The sequence below is a fragment of the Mustela lutreola genome, chromosome 8, assembly GCF_030435805.1.
Source record: "Mustela lutreola isolate mMusLut2 chromosome 8, mMusLut2.pri, whole genome shotgun sequence".
Taxonomy (NCBI): Eukaryota; Metazoa; Chordata; class Mammalia; order Carnivora; family Mustelidae; genus Mustela; species Mustela lutreola.
Window position 1 is genome coordinate 44330955 of NC_081297.1, and position 17898 is coordinate 44348852.

Sequence of the window (17898 nt, forward strand, 5' to 3'; positions counted from 1 at the left end):
GGGGCTGCTGGGTGCTGGCAATGTTCCATTTCTTCATTGGGGCGCTCATTACACACGTATGTTCAGTTTCTGATCATTCAAGCGGTACACTCATATGTGCGCTTTTCTGAACACAAGATATTTCAAAGAAAAGTTACAAAAAAACAAAATAAAACCCACACGCAGCCAGGGACCTTTAGGATAATTTGTGGCTTTACTTTCTAAAAAAGTTGGTTAGTAGTTTTTTAAAAACTAGCATAAAAAATAAATCACATACAAAAATATCACAAGGATAAAAATAATATTCATTTTTGCTTGTCTCATGGATACTTGTAACACTGAAAGCAGCACTTGTTAGAACCTAAAAGTCTGCAAAATTTAAGGAGCTATCCATCATGCTTTGCTCAGAATATATAACATATCCAGCCCAACACCCCTTATATACACCCTCCCAACTTTTCTCACCTCCTCCAGTAGTATTTCTTTTTTAATATCGGGTAACACAGAAATCTATTAATTGTGGATCACAAGGTGAGAGGGCTCTGAAAGCAAACTACAGAGCTGGCCTGGTGAGCTGACCTTACCATCCTTGGATATAAAGCAAGTATTCGTGGAAAATAAAAACGGTAGATTTTGAGACCGGTGGAACTTGGTAGAGAACTAGGCTCCAAGAACAGCCTCTAGGCCCCCTTCCAAAGCAAACTCCGCTATGGCGGCTGCTCCGCTCTGCTCCATAAAGCTCAGTTCTAGAGGGCAGGACCAGCAGGCTCCATGGCCTGGAAAATTACTGCAGTGCGAGCACCAGCAGCTCCTAAAACCAGCACAAAAGTGGTTGCTTCGAAAGATCTGGTGCTCTGAAGCAGTTCTACCCAGGCAGGGCGTCTGAACAACTCCCTAAGCAGGCACCCCTAAGCAGGCGAATGGGGTGGAGGAGCAGGGTCCTCGACTCCAGACCAAGGGCCCCCAGGGGGTGTGGGCAGGGTAGATGGCAAGGTGTGCTCCTGCAGCTGTCCTGGCCACATCAGAAGGAGAACGGAAGAGACCAGGGAAAGGAGATGCCAAGTCTGGGTAAGGTCTCCTACTCCCTGTCACGCGTGGCATTCTGGGTCCAGCCGGTCCTGGGTCCAAAGAAAATACGCTTATGTAAAAAGGCATTGATGGCTTAATTCTTACCCTTTGCATACGTGTGGAAAGGCTATTGTTGTTTATATGTGCTACACTACAAGGAACAAGAATTCCTAGGTTCTATTCTTGGATAGGTCACTGATAAACAAAGTATCTGCCAGTGGAAAATATCAGGTGCTTGGAAATTCAGAGCTTACCATCCATAACGAGGAGGTATTTAGTCAAGTACCTAGTGTGTGCCCAGATCTGAATACACACACAGCAGCCAGGTGCCCAGGGTGGCAGCAGAAAAAGGGGCGTTAAGTAGGACACAGGAACCAAGGCTCCACGGGAAGGAGGGGGAGAGGAGACATGGTCCCTACCCACATGGAGCACAGAAGGAGGTGTGCTCCTCTCCAACACTCACATCTGCTCTGAGGGTCGGCCGTAAGCCACACCAGCCCCACTCTGCCCACACATCTGTCTGACTTGCTCTCCCTCTCTCTCTGCCTATGGCTCAGACTCCTACCTCTGCTAGGGAGGGTCTGTATCCTTTCCAAACCAACGTGACGTGGTGACCCCAGGAGGTGAGGTGCCTGGCTGCCTTCAGTGGGTATGCCCCCCTCCGCCCACTAAGGAGTCCATCGAAAGTTACAGGGGCCAACCGGGAAGGTGTGTTACAAATGTAATGCAGCAAAAGTCAATTCATTCCTGAGCCTGAGGACACTCTAGGGTTCAGCGGGTAAACCTGACACTGAGAAAGACGGACACGCTGGAACCAGCCTTGCGAGATCTAGAAAGGGGCCGCTGCATGCTATCATTCTGTCCTGGCTCTGGGCCCGAACGCAATCTCTTGGCTCCAGCACCAAGTTGGTCCCAGCAGCAGGTCAATTATAGAGCAAAGAACCTAGAAACCATTTTGGTCCAGACCTCTGGCCTCGGGCAGGATTTAGCTAATCCAATCTGAACAAATGGGTATAACTTGTTAAAACCTGCCAGGATGGAGAGTCTTTAACTTCCAATAATAGTCTGTTCCCAGGGTGCTTCTCAGCGGGTACACTTCAGTATGGCTGTACTAGTTATTCAACTACCGAAAGACTTCTGAACATGCTGGCATAGAGTGACTGCCCTAAGCCCTCTGAATGCCCCTGACCACCCTGACCTGTCCCCAGGAAAGCTTCATGACTCAGCAGCTAAAGGGCTTGTGCCAGCCACAGCAAGGGACCTTCAGAGCCCTATTTAGGCATCCTCCAGGCCAAAGTATCGCAAAACTGCTTGATCCTGGCTGGCTCCATTCTACACGGTTACCTACCCTATTCCCAAATTGCCTTCTCTTACCTACTGAATAAATGTCAGTCTTGAAGGTTGCTTTCAAAGTCTTTCATAATATAGCGCCATCCTATCACCTCCCTCCTTCTCTGCTTCATCAAACCCAGATGCTCAACATTCCCAAACACTAACTTTTCCCTGGTCTTTGTTTATACTGCCTTCTGCCTGGAATAGCCTTCTCTTTCCAAATCCATTAAAATCTTACCAACTTCTCAATCTCTCCTGAAATGTCACCATTTGCATCAAATATTAGTTGCAAGAGCCGTATCCCATTTCCAGGAGTGTCACAGCAACACCTAGTGTCCCCAGTTGTAAAACTTAATGACTGTTCCATATTACAGTTATTTTTATACACGTACCTCCACTCCCCTCCCAGAGAGGGGCAAACAACATAATCTGCTCACCATTATATCGATGTGACCTAGCACAAGGCTTTGCTCAAGGTATGTGCTCAATAAATATTTGTTTAAGTGAGTGAGTGAACAGTTCTGATTCTTTTGTCCAAGGGACCCATTTTCTATCTGTTAAAGATTTGGGTTGTTTTTCTCTGAGGTTACTCAGTTGTGGTTGTATCTCCTTCTACATACAGAACCCAAACTACACATCATCCATATCTTAAACTACTAGGTTATTCCATGGAGATGAAGCAGGAAGTTTGCTCCCCCTGTCATTACTTTACCACCCTGGAGTTTGGGACTGCCATGTCTCCATACACTTCTTACAGCGTCAGATCAATGTACCCATCATACAGGGACAGGCAAATGAAAGGTTCTTGGTAAAGGAGGCCGGCCTTACAGATGACAGGAAGGCTGATGGTAGAGTGAGTTGGCAGGGACTACTAGGGAGAGGAGGCAGGGTGGCTTGCTGGGAAGCAGAGCCAAACTGGGACTCTGGCTGCTGTGGTCAAGGCCACAGGAACAGTCCTGGGAGGGAAAGTTCTATTGCCTGGTTGCTCTTGGTACGTCGGGGTGTAAAGGAGGGAATACCAGGAAGCCTTTCCTTACCTCTATTCTTTAATTCCTCCTCCCCTGCTCTCCCTCCAGAGAAACAGCTCTGAGCTGGGAGTAAGACCTATAGGACAGGAGAGGACTTCGATGAAAGATGTCTGAGCTTCTTGAAAACAAAGAAGGATGGGAGACAAGGAGCCAGAAACCACAGCCACTGTCTAAATCTCATTCCAAAAGGAAATCCAGGCAAGAGTAGAATACAATGAGAATACAGCCCAGCACTAAAAGTCATCCTGCAGAGCAGATGGGTTTCGGGGTTTTAGGAGGCTGAGACAAGCAAACGAAAGACCCATCAGCGTCCAGGCCTGGGCTCTCATTAAAAATGATGATTAGACAAACAAAGACATTGCTGGAATTGGAAGCTGGGAACATCTTTCTGGAGAAGGGTCAGTTTGGAAAAAGACAGAATATGGAAACCCAGTCAGAGTTAAGATTCATCTAGAAGGGAAATCAAATAGCCCCACAAATTGATAGCTAAGGATGAGACAGCCAACAGGAGTCAGGGTAGGAGCCAGAGTGTGAGATTATGATGATGGCAAACTGGTTCTGGTCTCTGAGGAAAAAGCACACTTGAGGTAAAGGGCAAGTGTGTTGGGGTGCGGGTGGGAGGAAGAAGAAACATCACTAATTTCAGGATCACAAAGCAACTGCTTTCCTCTGTTTTTAATCTATGCAGAGGATCCCACTGGCTACCACATTAACAAAATGGTGGCCACCTTGAGAAGGGGTGTCCCAAAGAGGAGAGAAGGGAGCTCCCACCTGCACACACTCCAAGGGGCTGAGCGGCCACAGTATGGAAGAGCATTGTCTTTCAAGGCTCAGGGGAGGGAAGAACTAGCTATGAGAAGGCGAGTTTTGGTCACCATAAGGAAGAACTCTCCTATTTGGAGCTGTGGAGCTGTGGCTAAGCAAAGCCCTCCTCGAGCTCTCTGGCCCCGGAAAAGCCCAAGAGGTGAAATCACACAACCTAAGCATCCAGACTGAGGGACCTTAGAGATCATTCAGTCCAACTTCCTCCTTCCACCTGAGAAGCTGCCATTTTGCCTTTGCTCCCCCAACTCGTTAGTGGCAGAACCAGGACTGGCACCCCACTCTCCCTACTTAAAGCCAGAATTACTTCAACAGAGAGGTTCTGCCATAAGTATATGTCTCTACCCTGAACCAGCAAAATTACTGGCCCTAGTAATTCCCTCCCTTTGGCCACAGGAGGAGACAAGCACCACACCCAACTCTGGGCAGAGCAGTTGACAGGAGGACATGTCAAAGCATCTTCTCACCAGCAATTTCATCACCGCATATACCTTCAGAATTTCCTCAAAGGGGGAAGTGAAGGCATGGGAGACAATGTGCTCCAGTTATGAACCTCCACTCGTTAGGTTTGCGCAGGGAGCCTCCTCTCTGGGAGCTTCTCCACTTTTTCCTGCTATTGTTGACCTTTTACAGTCCCTGACACTCTTGAAATTTTACTTTGTTAGCTCCATCAACAGTAAACTGAAAATGACGTCGGAGAGCAATAGCTGTTGAAGGAAAACGAGAAAGAGACCGTTCCCTCCCATGTTCCTAGCAGGAAACTGAGGCACAGAAAAAGTAAGTGGCTCTGGCTACGTTAAAAGAAGTAGGGATGTAGCCACTGCCTGGTGCACTGTGCCGTCCATTGTCTCCATGCCCAGGGTCTGGTGAATTCAGTACGTTCCGAAGAGTTCCAAAAGGAGCTTAGGATAACTAGCTGGAGGGGTGGTCAGGACTAGGAGAGGGGCCCGGCTCAGTGAGGAAGAGGAAGGGACCGGGTGGGGGGTAGTGGCGCAGAGGAAGGGGGAGGTGTGGGGACTCTCGGAGGAATGGTTAAAATAAAGAACCGCAGAAAGCGCAGCGGGAGAGGAAACGGAGCGAGCCACAGAGAAAAGTTTGGGCCGCGCTGACCGGAGCGCGCCTCCTCGGGGGGCACACGGCCGAGAGCACCCTGGGCACAGAACCCCCAGCCCACGCCTGGACTGCGCGTTTCCCTTGCTGGGGGGCGGGGGCTGCAAGTCTAGCGTGCGGGAGGTGCCCCGCGTCTCCGCCCGCATTTCCGCGGGTGGTAGCCTCTCTCCACGCGATCCTCCGAGGGGAGAAGCCAGCAGCCCCGAGGATGCCCCGGCCCCACACGGCCCCGCGGGCAGGCGGTTTCGGAACTCGGCGACCGGCCCCCACGCCCCCCTTCTCTTCCCGGAGTAGGAAGCGGGGCGGCGCCGGGCACCTGGAGACGAAAAGGAGTTGGAAATCGGGTCTGAGGATGAGGCGGGTCTCCGCAACCCGGGAGCCACCGGTCCTGCCTCCTCCCACCTCCGCGCCCTCCCCGTGCCCCCAGCGCTCACTTACTCCGGTTCAGGGGGTTTGCGCCGACCTGGGCCGACGCCACCAGTTCCAGATAAAGAGTCCAGAGCCCCACGGACACCAGGGCGAGCGCCAGCAGCAGCCGGAAGCGCCTCCTCAGCAGCTTGACCGGGCGCAGGAGCAGCAGGAGCAGCGCGGTCCGGGGGCTCCCCATGGCTTGGCGCCCCGGCTGCCGCCGCCAGCGCTGGACGCTCGGCACCCAACCCCCGCCCCCCTGTCGGGCCCAGCGCCCCGGGCGCGCGGTGGCCCAGCCCCAGCACAGGGTCTCAGGGCTGCGCCGAGGCCGTCTCCCCCCGCCGCTCTCCAGCCGGCCGCCGGCTCATGCTCGGCGCACTAGGGGTCCCTCCCGCGGCGCGGGCGCGTCGCGCCGCCGCCTCGCAGGTCTCTGTCCGCGAGCAGACCCGGCGCCTCCTCCCCCGAGAGTCCTCGGCGCCCGGCTCTCCTCTCCACGCCTCTCCTCGTCGCAGGCTCGCCGCCGCCCGCCCGCCTCCTCGCCCGCTCGCCCGCTCGCTCTCACACTGCCCACAGGGAGGCTTCCCTAGGTGCGCGCCCGCCCGCCTCTCCTCCTCCGCCTCCCGCTCAGAATCCTTGGCCCAGCCCTTCGCGCGACCGCACACCCACCTGTCCCGCCCCCGCCCCGGCCCCGCCCCCGGGGCCCAGGTGGGCTCCGCCCCTGAGAAACCTCGGGGAAGAACCCCTTTTGGCCTCCTTGGGGCAGCAAAAGATGCGGCCAGAGATTGGCGCCTTCATTGACTCGGACAGTTGGGGTGTTGGAGGGGGCGAGTTCTTTTTTTTTTTTTTAAAGACCTTATTTATTAATTTGACAGAGAGAAATCACAAGTAGACAGAGAGGCAGCCAGAGAAAGAGAGAGAGAGGGAAGCAGGCCCCCGCTGAGCAGAGAGCCCAATGCGGGACTCGATCCCAGGACCCTGAGATCATGACCTGAGCCGAAGGCAGCGGCTTAACCCACTGAGCCACCCAGGCGCCCCGAGGGGGCGAGTTCTGATCCGAAATTTGTGTGACTGAGGGAAACTGAGGTACCCCCCAAGCACTTAGCGGCGTGGTGCCTCAGGCAGAAGTGAAATAGAAGCTGGGTTGAAGAGGGGCGCAGAGTGGGGAGTTGGGGTGCGGTCACTCTGGGGAAAAGCTGGGGGGCGGAGGGGGGTGACCGAAGCCTGAGGCTTTGACTTCAGGGCCTCTCGGGGCCAGGGACGGCCCTCCTTCCTACTTTAATAATAAGAGTAGACGTGGTGTTAGTTGGGAGGCAATGACCGCTTCACTCAGCCACAGATTCCTCGTCCGGGTTGGATTTGAAGACCTTTGCATCCCCGGCTTCAACCACCACGTCAACTGGAAAATCTGGGGAAGTTATACACACCCCAGATCGAACCCCAAGTGGTTTTTCCCAGACTGGGATGAAATAGCTATTGAGGGAAAGCAGATGTTGGAGAGTTCTGAAGAATTAAAAATGGAAAAGAGGGGTGCCTGGCTGCCTCAGTTGAAAGATGGAGCGACTCTTGATCTCCCAGTGGTGAATTGGAGCCCCAGGCTGGATGCAGAGATCACTTAAATAAATAAATGTTTAAAACACACACACACACACACACACACACACACACACACACAAGAAAGGTACTCAAAGAGTTGAAAAGATCATCAAGATATTCCGTACTCCAGCGCTCTGCCTTCTGGCAGGTAAAATTATGATCATCTGATTTAAATGAGATAATGAAGGTCCAGTGGAGCCCAGTGAGTTGCCTGAGGACAATCAACAGGTAATAGGGAAGTTTTCCTTCCACTTTCTTCCTGGGGAAATGAAGGAGAAATGAAGCAAGCAAGGATCAGAGAGGCATTCCCACATATTTTTAAATCAAGTCAGCAACATGCAGTGTTCCAAGACAGAAGTTCGGAGAATTGAGTGCTGTGCCTCCCATTCTCTGCTACAAGCTTAGTTGGATACTTCGTAGTCCAATAATCTGTAGGGACTATTGTAACTTTTCCCAGCTACCACCCCACCCCCACCATTGTCTCCCGTACCAATTCTTTGACCCATTCATACACTTGCTCACAAATATTTAATGACTTCCTAGTGCTTACTGATTAAAATGCAAACTGTAAATCTGGAAGTCAAGGTTTTCCAAAACCTTTTCCAACTTCATGTGAGCATATGAAACCTGCTAAAATGAAGTCATTTACTGCACACAATACATTATCTTTTTTTTTTTTTTTTTTTTGGTTAGTCAGATTTGACCCTTGCTTCAAGGTCCGTTTTAGGTTCTATGAAGTTTTTTTGGACCAACCACCTCTTGCACAACCCTATCCTGGTTGGAGTTCCTGTAGAACTGATAACCTGCCCCACCCGCGGATGTATACAGACTCCCCAGCCTCACCGCGAGGCTTGGAAAATGGGAACTTTGCTTCTTCAAGAGGTGGCACAATGTCCCTTTTAGCACTGAGTAATGTTTGAGGATGAAGATATCGCTTGGAGCAAACAGCTGCCAGAACTTCCGGTGTAGTTTTTTAACAAAAGTTAGATCTAAAGAGCAATTGTCTAATAGCCCCAAGGAAATATCTCTGCAAATTTCCAAACCAGAGACGTGTACATTTCCCATGCTCTTCTGACCAAGAGGCTGAGAGGCAAGAGCAGTCCGCATGGACAAGCTTGGTTGAGAAAGGTGCCAGGCGAGCCTGGTCTCTGTAAGTAGAGAGTCTCTCTCTCTCTCTCTCTCTGTCTCTCTCTGTCTCTCTCTTTCTCTCATTGAGAGCAACCAGATTGACTGTTAGCCTGAGTCACTCTCAGGTACTTTGTCATGGAAACATATAGCAGCCCCTACTACAATCCTGTCCCCAAGATAGTTCCTCCTTTCCTCAAAAAGTTGAAAATAGAGCTACCCTACAACCCAGCAGTTGCACTACTGGGTATTTACCCTAAAGATACAAGTGTAATGATCCGAAGGGGCACCTGCACCCAAATGTTTATAGCAGCAATGTCCACAGCAGCCAAACTATGGAAAGAACCTAGATGTCCATCAACAGATGAATGGATAAAGAAGATGTGATATATATATGTGTATATATATACACACATACACACATATATATAATGGAATACTATGCAGTCATCAAAAGAAATGAAATCTTGCCAATTGCACCAACATGGATGGAACTAGAAGGTAGTATATTGAGCAAAATAAGTCAATCAGAGAAAGACAATTATCATATGATCTCCCTTATATGAGGAATTTGAGAGGCAGAGTAGGGGGTTATGGGGGCAGGGAAGGAAAAAATGAAACAAGATGGGATCAGGAGGGAGACAAACCATAAGAGACTCTTAATCTCACAAAACAAACTGAGGGTTGCTGGGGCGAGGGAGGATGTGGAGAGGGTAGTTGGGTTATGGACATTGGAGAGGGTATGTGCTATGGTGAATGCTATGAAATGTGTAAGCCTGAAGATTCACAGACCTGTACCCCTGGGGCAAATAATACATTATATGGTAATAAAAATAATTAATAAAAAAGGGGCGCTTGGGTGGCTCAGTGGGTTAAGCCTCTGCCTTCAGCTCATGTCGTGATCCCAGAGTCCTGGGATCACGCCCCTCATCGGGCTTTCTGCTCAGCAGGGAGCCTACTTCCCTCCTTCTCTCTCTGCCTGCCTCTCCGCCTACGTGTGATCTCTATCAAATAAATAAATACATCTTTAAAAAATAATTAATAAAAAATTAAATTTAATTGATTAAAAAGATAGTTCCTCCTGAGAAGACACATGTAACCACTTCTATCAACCAAACCCTTGAAGTATCCACTATGTGGGAACTGGGAGCGAGATAAAACAAAGGGCATGCCATTTAGTTGAGGAGGAATGACATTCCACAGAAAGAGATCTGACAACATAAAGACTAAGTCTCTGGTCCTAATAGTAAATTCCAAAGAAATTCAGAAAGGGAAAGAGATCACTCTGCACATCTCATTTCTTTGCCCTTCTCTTCCCATTCTGTGTTCTTATACCTTAAACAGCTCATTTCTGGGATGCCAGCCTGGGTTAGTTGGAAGAGCATGTGACTCTTGATTTTTGGGGTCATGGGTACAAGCCCCATATTGGATGTAGCACTTACTTTTTAAAAAGTTAATAAATAAATTTTTTAAAAAATCTTTTCTTTCTCTACTTATGGTGAGAGGGTGCATGGATGACAAGGATAAGGAGGGCAGGAAACCCTTGTGGCTCTTCCTCTTCTGTCTCCTCAGCACTGAGATTTCCCTCCCATCCAGATGCTGCTTTCAGACAGCTTGTTCCAAATCCCCTTTTGACTCCTAATATCACAGCAAGGCAGCAGCATCCAGACTTTGAGACCCAAATTCTTTTTTTCAATCAATGGGAGCTAGCTGTCCTTCTCCCTCAGGTCCAAAGCTAAGTATATAGGTTAAGGTATAATTTTAGTGGCACAATATATCTGTTCATTGTCGTGTCAATGTTTCTGGATACTCACTGGTTCTTCTGATGATTTTCACTGTCTTTTCACTCTCCCACTTTAGTGCTGGCCCTTGTCCACAATGGCATAGGGTCATGTTGCACAATTCACACCTGAAAAGAAAGAGCATTTCCATCATGTCACCTGTAATTTGGATGGCATGGGCTCTGGTCTTTGGCTTGGCTAGGATGTCAGCATCAGGTCAAACCACAAAATCTCTTCTCCTGAATTGCAGAGGCTTTGTGAGAGAGGTCAGTCGAAGCTTTCTAAAATGGGCCGAGGCTAGCACAGGGACCAGGAAATTCTGGTTTGTAGAGAATTCAAAAGGGAAATGTGTACAGTGACCAGTAGGTGTGGTAGCAGAACTCTTGTGTCCAGAGCCATATGGATTCTAGTCATAGGGATGGCAGCCTTTACTATGTAACTGCCGTGATCCCAGAGTCTCCCCTTCCCATTTCCTCAAACCTGACACTTACACTATAATGTGGCACCTTGAACTTACATATTCATCATATGTGTTTTCTTTCTCATGACCACATGAGAATAGTAGGAAAGATACTCTCCTCTATTGACAGATGAACTGTGCAAACCTCAGTTTCTTCAAGGTGATCTGTGCCAAGATCAGATAACCAGTGCAGTGATGGAATCAGAACTAGAACCACAACTTTAGCCTCTGTTTCTCTTTCCATTGGACCCAAACAACTCCTCTGGCCTGAACTTCCATATTGCCCTCTGCCCATATAGACCCTCACTCTTGTCTTTTACTTCAGGAATTTCTCTGCTCTTCAAAGTATTTCATGGACATATATCTTGGTTAGTACAAATTCTGATAATAGTTCAGTGAGGGTTTCTGGGCCATTGCTAATTCAATGTCTTAGACTATGACAATGCAGAGGGCCGAGTTCCTTTATTTTGAGACAATTCCTAAGAGAGGAAAGGATAGTCATGAACCTATCTCCCAGTGCCATGGCTATGATGGCTAGCATTTATTTGTTTTATCTCTTTCAGCTCATGTATCACATCCACAGCTATAGATTCACTAGTTCCATTTTACAGATAAGGAGATGTTAAATAACTGGTTCAAGGTGATATAGGTGACTTGTATCTTAGATGACACTCACACTCAGGCTTTCTAACTTCAGATCCAATGCCTCCCCCCCCCTACTCCCCTTTGCACATATTTCCCTGGAAGTTTCCCTGGAGAAATATATTCACCCTGGAAACTCTGAGCTCACTCTCACACATCCATAACTCACGGAGCCACATGATAATACTTCTCCTCCTGCTACTCCCCACCCTCTTCAGTGCTGCTGCTCCACTCTTCACAGACGAGGTCGCTTTTTCCCCTCTCTATGGCTCAGTCAGTTAAGCATCTACCTTCAACTCAGTTCATGATCTCCAGGTCCTGGAATCAAGCCCCAGGGCAGGCTCCCTGCTCAGCGGGGAGTCTTCTTCTCTCTCTCATTCTTCCTCTCTGCTTTCCCTCTCTCACTCTCTCTCAAATCAACAAAAGATTTTTTGAAAAAATATCGTGTCTAGAGAAGAGTCAAAGGAAAGACGAACAGAGGGCAGAGATGTTATGAGTCAGAACAAAGCTCTTTAGCTTTCAGGAAAGGTTCCCAGGCAGTTCACAGACTGAGAGCTTATGGCTTCATCTTCCTCCCAAGCAAATGGAGTTGTTGATTCGATCTTCAGCAAATGCAAGGTATGACCCAGACTGGAACTATATGCTTTGAAGCTTAAACTTGGCGTCTATTGCTGGGTCTTGCTTCTCTTTCCAGTCTGCAGTGTGAATACCTCCAAATTATCACAACCCCTCTTCCTGCCTTCCTTCCCCAAGGAAAGGGATTCCCCAGCAAGTCAACCAACAATTATCTAAGTCAAAAAATTAACTTCGACTTGTTCAGGCTTTTCGGCTGAGTAACAGCAATTATTCCCCTCCACTCAGATTTGCTTTGTTGCTGGGAAACCCACAAGGAGAAAGGGTGAGCAGCACTCTCCATTGCTCATTAGTTGGTGCTGAAACAGAGGCGAAAAGAGCCTTCCCTGGAGCTCTACTTCCCTTTTCTCTGACCACTAAACCTCATGAGAAAGACATGCTCTCACCCTTCTGTCGAAAGACATTCTCTCTTGTCTACATGCTGCGATCTGCTACTGCAGGTAATGGTGAGGGAGCTTTGGAGCTAAAGCTAAAGCATGGTGACCCTCAGCCCCAAGAAGCTTCTTCCCCACTCCCACGTCCTGGCAGTGTTTGATGTCTGAGAGCTATGTGACTTGCCATGGCTTGAAACCCATGACCCACGTACCTCTGAGTGAACCCTAGGTGCTTTCTTCTCTTCTCCCAGGACAACACACCCCACAGGCTTGGTCCCCACAAGTACGCATACACACAAGGTGGACCCACACTGTCCAGAGGGTAGACTCAGAGGCAGCTGACTTAGCTCTCTGGCACCACCTTCTGCAGCACTGAGGGTGTTCTCAGCATTTTCAGAATAAACTGTGGGTCTCCAAGCCCCTGAGGGGAGCTGGATTTCTTACCTCTATTCTTTCATCCTGAAGAAACTCTTGCATACACATCTACCACTTCCCAGCTTCTCCAGTCACTAACAGGGCTTGTCAAGGACCACATCCGTTCTACACGCTACAAGCTGTACTCCTTCTAGAGCTTCCAGCCCAGAAGTCACTCTGTAAACACTCTGTCATAAGGGGAAGTGTTCTTACTCCTTATCCCAGGAGGCTCTGCCTCCTCTTCAACCCCCTCATTGAAGGATGTCTTCCTCTATTAAAGCAACAGTGGAAATAGGGACGTTCCTCTCCTTGCCACAAACACAATCAAATCCCCTCACCTGCTGGGAAAGTGGCAGGCAACCCAGGCCAGTGGACAGCAGGCTGGATGAACGTACCGAATGGCTTTGCTAGGGAAGAACAATGATCCTAACGGCTAGTACGTGTGCAGAGTGCCACAAAACAGCTCCAGGGCTCCAGCCCCAGACAGACTTTCTGAAAACCTTCTTTGTCTAAGTTCAGAGGTCCAGGCTATAAACTCTGGTGAGAGAACCCCAGCCATGCTACTTAACACTCAATCACTGTGGCATCTCAGCGGCATGTCTCCATTTCCAGACGGTGATGCTGGGCACCGAAGGGAGTCCAGGCTGTTGGTTTCAGGTTTCTCAGCTGTGTTATCTAAGGACCGGCTGCTTGGGATTTGATCAGGGCTAGTTTGGGAGAGAGGCAGACGCCGTCTTTTCCCCAGAACAGACTACCCTTTGAGCTCTGCCGCCACGCGGACTGGAGATGGAAGAAAGAAAACAAAAATCCTCACTGTATGTGGTTCTCCGGAATTTAACTTGGCTCTGGAGAGGGAAAATTTAAGAGCAACGCTGCTCATCCACTCTCAACGCCCTCTGCAGGCAGCAAACCCCGTGAATATTGAGGCTCGTCAGGAGCAGGAAGGGGTTAGGGTGAGGACAAGAAGGATTTCGGCCCCTCTTGGTGGCGGGGGAGGCTCCTACCACCTTCCATGGTCAATGCTAAGGTGTTGAGTTTGGGAGTCAGATTTAAAATCAGTTCACAAGAACCAGCCCTTTCATGAAGATGGCACCAGAGGTGACCAGGAAGCCCCTGCCCCTCCCAAAGCCAAAGCTAAAGCAAGGCCAGGACAGGGGTGCTGAAAGGTGCCCACAGTCACAGAGAAAAGATCTGCACATCACTTACCTATGACGGCCCAAGACGTCTCTGAAGGTAGCCCAAATATCTTCAACAGAGCACTCCCAGGAGAAGCAAGCTTGAGCAGTCTGCCATCATCAGGATCCCCCTGACCACCGAGTCAGCCATGAAGAAATAGAAGACAACAGCACACTTGCGTTCATTGTGGATGTTGCAGCCAAAAAGCACAAGATCAAACAGGCTGTGAAGGAGCTCTATGACATTGTTGTGGCCAAGGTCAACACCCTGATCAGGCCCAATGGAGAGAAGAAGGCATATGTTCCATTCAGCTGGCTCCTGACTAGGATGCTTTGGATGTTGCCAACAAAATTGGGATCATCTAAACTGAGTCCATCTGGCTAATTCTAAATATAAATCTTTTCACCATAAAAAAAATAATAAAGTCAGTTTCCAAGAACCAATTGAAATAGAACATTCTCATTGGGTAAAGCTATGAAGAGAGGAGCTAAAACCCATCTAGTGATTTGGGTCAAGGACAGCGCAACTAGTCACGTGATGGTTTTTTTTTTCTTTTGTTCTTCTCGCCCTTCATATATTCACCAAATACCCGGTGTGTATGTGATGGTAGTGGAGGGTGGTCAGGGTGTGTGTTGGGTATAAGGAACCACTCTTGGAGAAAGTGAAATGCTGAAGTCTTCCTAAACTTTTTTATTCCCTTGAGTTCTAAAAAAATTCTTCTACCTTGACAAAGATTCTGCTCTTCAGCCTGACATCCTACCCTCAAAAGAGGGCTGTCAGTGCAGGTCAGTGAGAGATATGCATGGGAACACCTTGCATTCCATCATCCCAGATCTTTTTAGGGGACATTTCATGCTCTCAGTTTTTCTTTAGATTATTAGAAAGTGAACTTGGGAACTTTAAATCAGTCTCTGAGGGGTGCCTGGGGAGGGGAGCCTGCTTCCCCCTCTCTTGTCTGCCTGCCTCTCTACCTACTTGTGATCCCTGTCCAAAAATATATATATATATATTTAAAAATAAATAAATAAATCTCTGATTTATTTTTCTCATCTGAGTTCAGTCACCCTTTGCTATACATTTTCCAACCCAGTGCAACCTTGGCTTACTACGTGGAAAGTTTTGCTTTCAACTAACTTTTCCCTTAAATTTTATACTGTTCTTGGGGTGCCTGGCGGGGTTGGTGGTTAGGGCATGCAACTCTTGATCTCAGGGTTGTGAGTTCAAGCCCCATATTGGGTGTAGAGAGTACTTTATAAAATAAATAATTTTTAAAAATAATAAAAGTTTCTTTTAAAAAATTCCATACTGTTCTCAAGGGAGATTACTCCTGCTTTTTGAGACCTCTAGGAAAAGAAATCCCATAACATTGTTGGCATGATAGAAAAGCACGATATCACCTAGGGAGGATCATGTGGGTCACAGAGTCCTGGGGATACTGAAATTGTGGGATAAGCAGAAGAGAATCAGACAAGGAGTGAGCAAACCCAGCAGACAGAGGAGCTGGGACAGAGATTGACAAAGCAGGGAGAACAGGCGAGGACACGGTAGCATCCTAAGACGCCAGTGCTCAGGAGGTAAAGCTGAAAGGCCAGGTATGACCCACAAGGAGAAGGTGCAGGATGAATTCCAGAGGGTTATGCCCAGACTAAGCAGAGGCGAAATACAGAATCCCAAAAACATTATAGAGGATTTGAGCAAAGAACATGCAGAGAAAGAGGAATTTTATGAGGTCGTTTTGGGGGGAAAGGAATTCATTGCTTTGACACAAAGCAAGAAAGAGAACACAGCTTTTGGCACATAGAGAACATAGCTATTTTCTGCAGAAGCTTATCAGGTGCTGGCCTGGCCTAGGGAGTGATGCAAGTCGTAGGGCTGAAATGAAGAATCACTCTAGTTTAAGTAAAACAACTTGAGACAGACCAGCTCAATCCTTACTGATTATGGAGCTTGGGGCCCAATGAAATTTTATAGAAATCTGCATGACAATACTATAATACTACATTACTCAGATTTTAGATTCCTCCATTTAACTTTTATTATCTCTTTCTAAATGTCAAGGCAAAGAACAGTCAACATAGCAATATCAAGATTGTACAAATTTAAAATTAGCACTGATATGGTTAAATACCAAGATGCTTAGTGGGTAGGACAATCATGAAGCAAAAGGGGGGGGGCAGGGCACAAAACCAACACAAGGCCCATCAGAAACCTTGTGGTCCTATTCAGAGTTTGCTAGGATGCAAAAACTGTGGTCTAGCTATGTCGGAATGGAGTACTTGGGGAAACTGCATATAAAAGGATCTCTCTGTATGATTTCTTACAACTACATGTGACTCTGCAATTATCTAAAAGATATTCTGGCATAGGGGGTGCCTGGGTGGCTCAGTGTGTTAAAGCCTCTGCCTTCAGCTCAGGTTATGATCCCAGAGTCCTGGGATTGAGCCCCACATCGTTGGGTTCTCTGCTCAGCATAGAGCCTGCTTCCTCCTCTCTCTGCCTGCTTGTGATCTTTGTCTGTCAAATAAATAAATAAAATCTTAAAAAAAAAAAAAAAAGGTATTCTGGCATAGATGTCAGCAGGTGGAGGTAAATGAGCTAATTTTTCAAGCACAAGATTTTATAATAAATAATTATTTAACTAAAACAAATACATATTTAGCAGACCAACTTGACTCTATGACAATAACCTAAATTCCAGTATTTAATTGGGCCTATTTCTCCACTTCATTTTCTGTGCCATTGGTCTGTTCATGTGTCAATACAACACATTTAGTTTAAAAAAAAAAAAAAAAAGGCGTGGCTGGCTCAGTTTTCAAAAAGAAGCCATGCAGTCCAAGAAGCAAAGAGGAGATACCAAAAAGATCTGCAAACAAAAGCGGTGATCACTGCTATTTGACGGGCCAGTTCCCAGAAAGCTGCTACGGCAAGGGCAGTGGGTTTCTTAGTAACAATCTTACTCCATACACTTAGGTTCCACTTAGGGTGTGAATATTATCATCTGGTAGCTTATAAGTAAATTATGTCATTTGCAAACTGAGAGCTACTCCAAACACGGTAACAGTTGAAAGACTGTGATGTCACCTTAGACTCAGGTAATCAAGGAAGTGAGTGCTCCAGAGGTCTTTGTTATGTTCACACTTGCTTTTTTGTAGGACTAACTGGGAACTAAGCTACAGGTCAGTCCAGGAGTGGACTCCTTCACAGCTGAGACCCATAAAGCTATGTAGAGGCTTAAAAAAAGACCTTTTGGGGGCACCTGGGTGGCTCAGTGGGAAAAAGCCTCTGCCTTCGGCTCAGGTCATGATCCCAGGGTCCTGAATCCAGCCCAGCGTTGGGCTCTCTGCTCAGCAGGGAGCCTGCTTCCTCCTCTTTCTCTCTCTGCCTGCCTCTCTGCCTACTTGTGATCTCTCTCTGTCAAAGACATAAATAAAATCTTAACAACAAAAAAAAGACCTTTTGGAGACCGGTTCATTTGGTAAAACATGGGACTCTTTTTTTGTTATATATAAAGATTTTATTTATTTATTTATTTTACAGACAGAGATCACAAGTATGCAGAGAGGCAGGCAGAGAGAGAGAGAGGAGGAAGCAGGCTCCCTGCCGAGCAGAGAGCCCAATGCGGGGCTCGATCCCAGAACCCTGAGATCATGACCTGAGCTGAAGGCAAAGGCTTAACCCACTGAGCCACCCAGGCGCCCCCAGATTACAGTTTTTTCACTAATAAATTCAACCCCAAATTCCCAGAAGGATCAGTCTTGGGCTTTAGAGGGACATATATAACGGATGGTTCTTCCTTTTGTGTTAACACTTAAGGAACTGACTTTTTATTAGTTACTGTTTTGATGCTAGGCATCAAACAAAATGGTTATTAAATCATAAAATTTCAGAGTAAAAAACCTTAATAATTGTACAAAACTACAGAGACCATGGAACAAGTAAGTAAACCGAGTCAT

General features: G+C 47.6%; 1 protein-coding gene across 1 annotated transcript in view; it reads right to left on the reverse strand.

Annotated features, from left to right (window-relative positions):
* B4GALNT3 (beta-1,4-N-acetyl-galactosaminyltransferase 3) overlaps positions 1–6364 on the reverse strand; it is a 92459-nt gene extending 86095 nt beyond the window's left edge. The window contains exon 1 of the mRNA XM_059184452.1: positions 5778–6364. Within this exon, the coding sequence (XP_059040435.1) occupies positions 5778–5946 (169 nt within the window). The 5' untranslated portion in view covers positions 5947–6364. The remainder of the gene's footprint in view (positions 1–5777) is intronic.
* Between the last annotated feature and the right edge of the window lie 11534 nt (positions 6365–17898).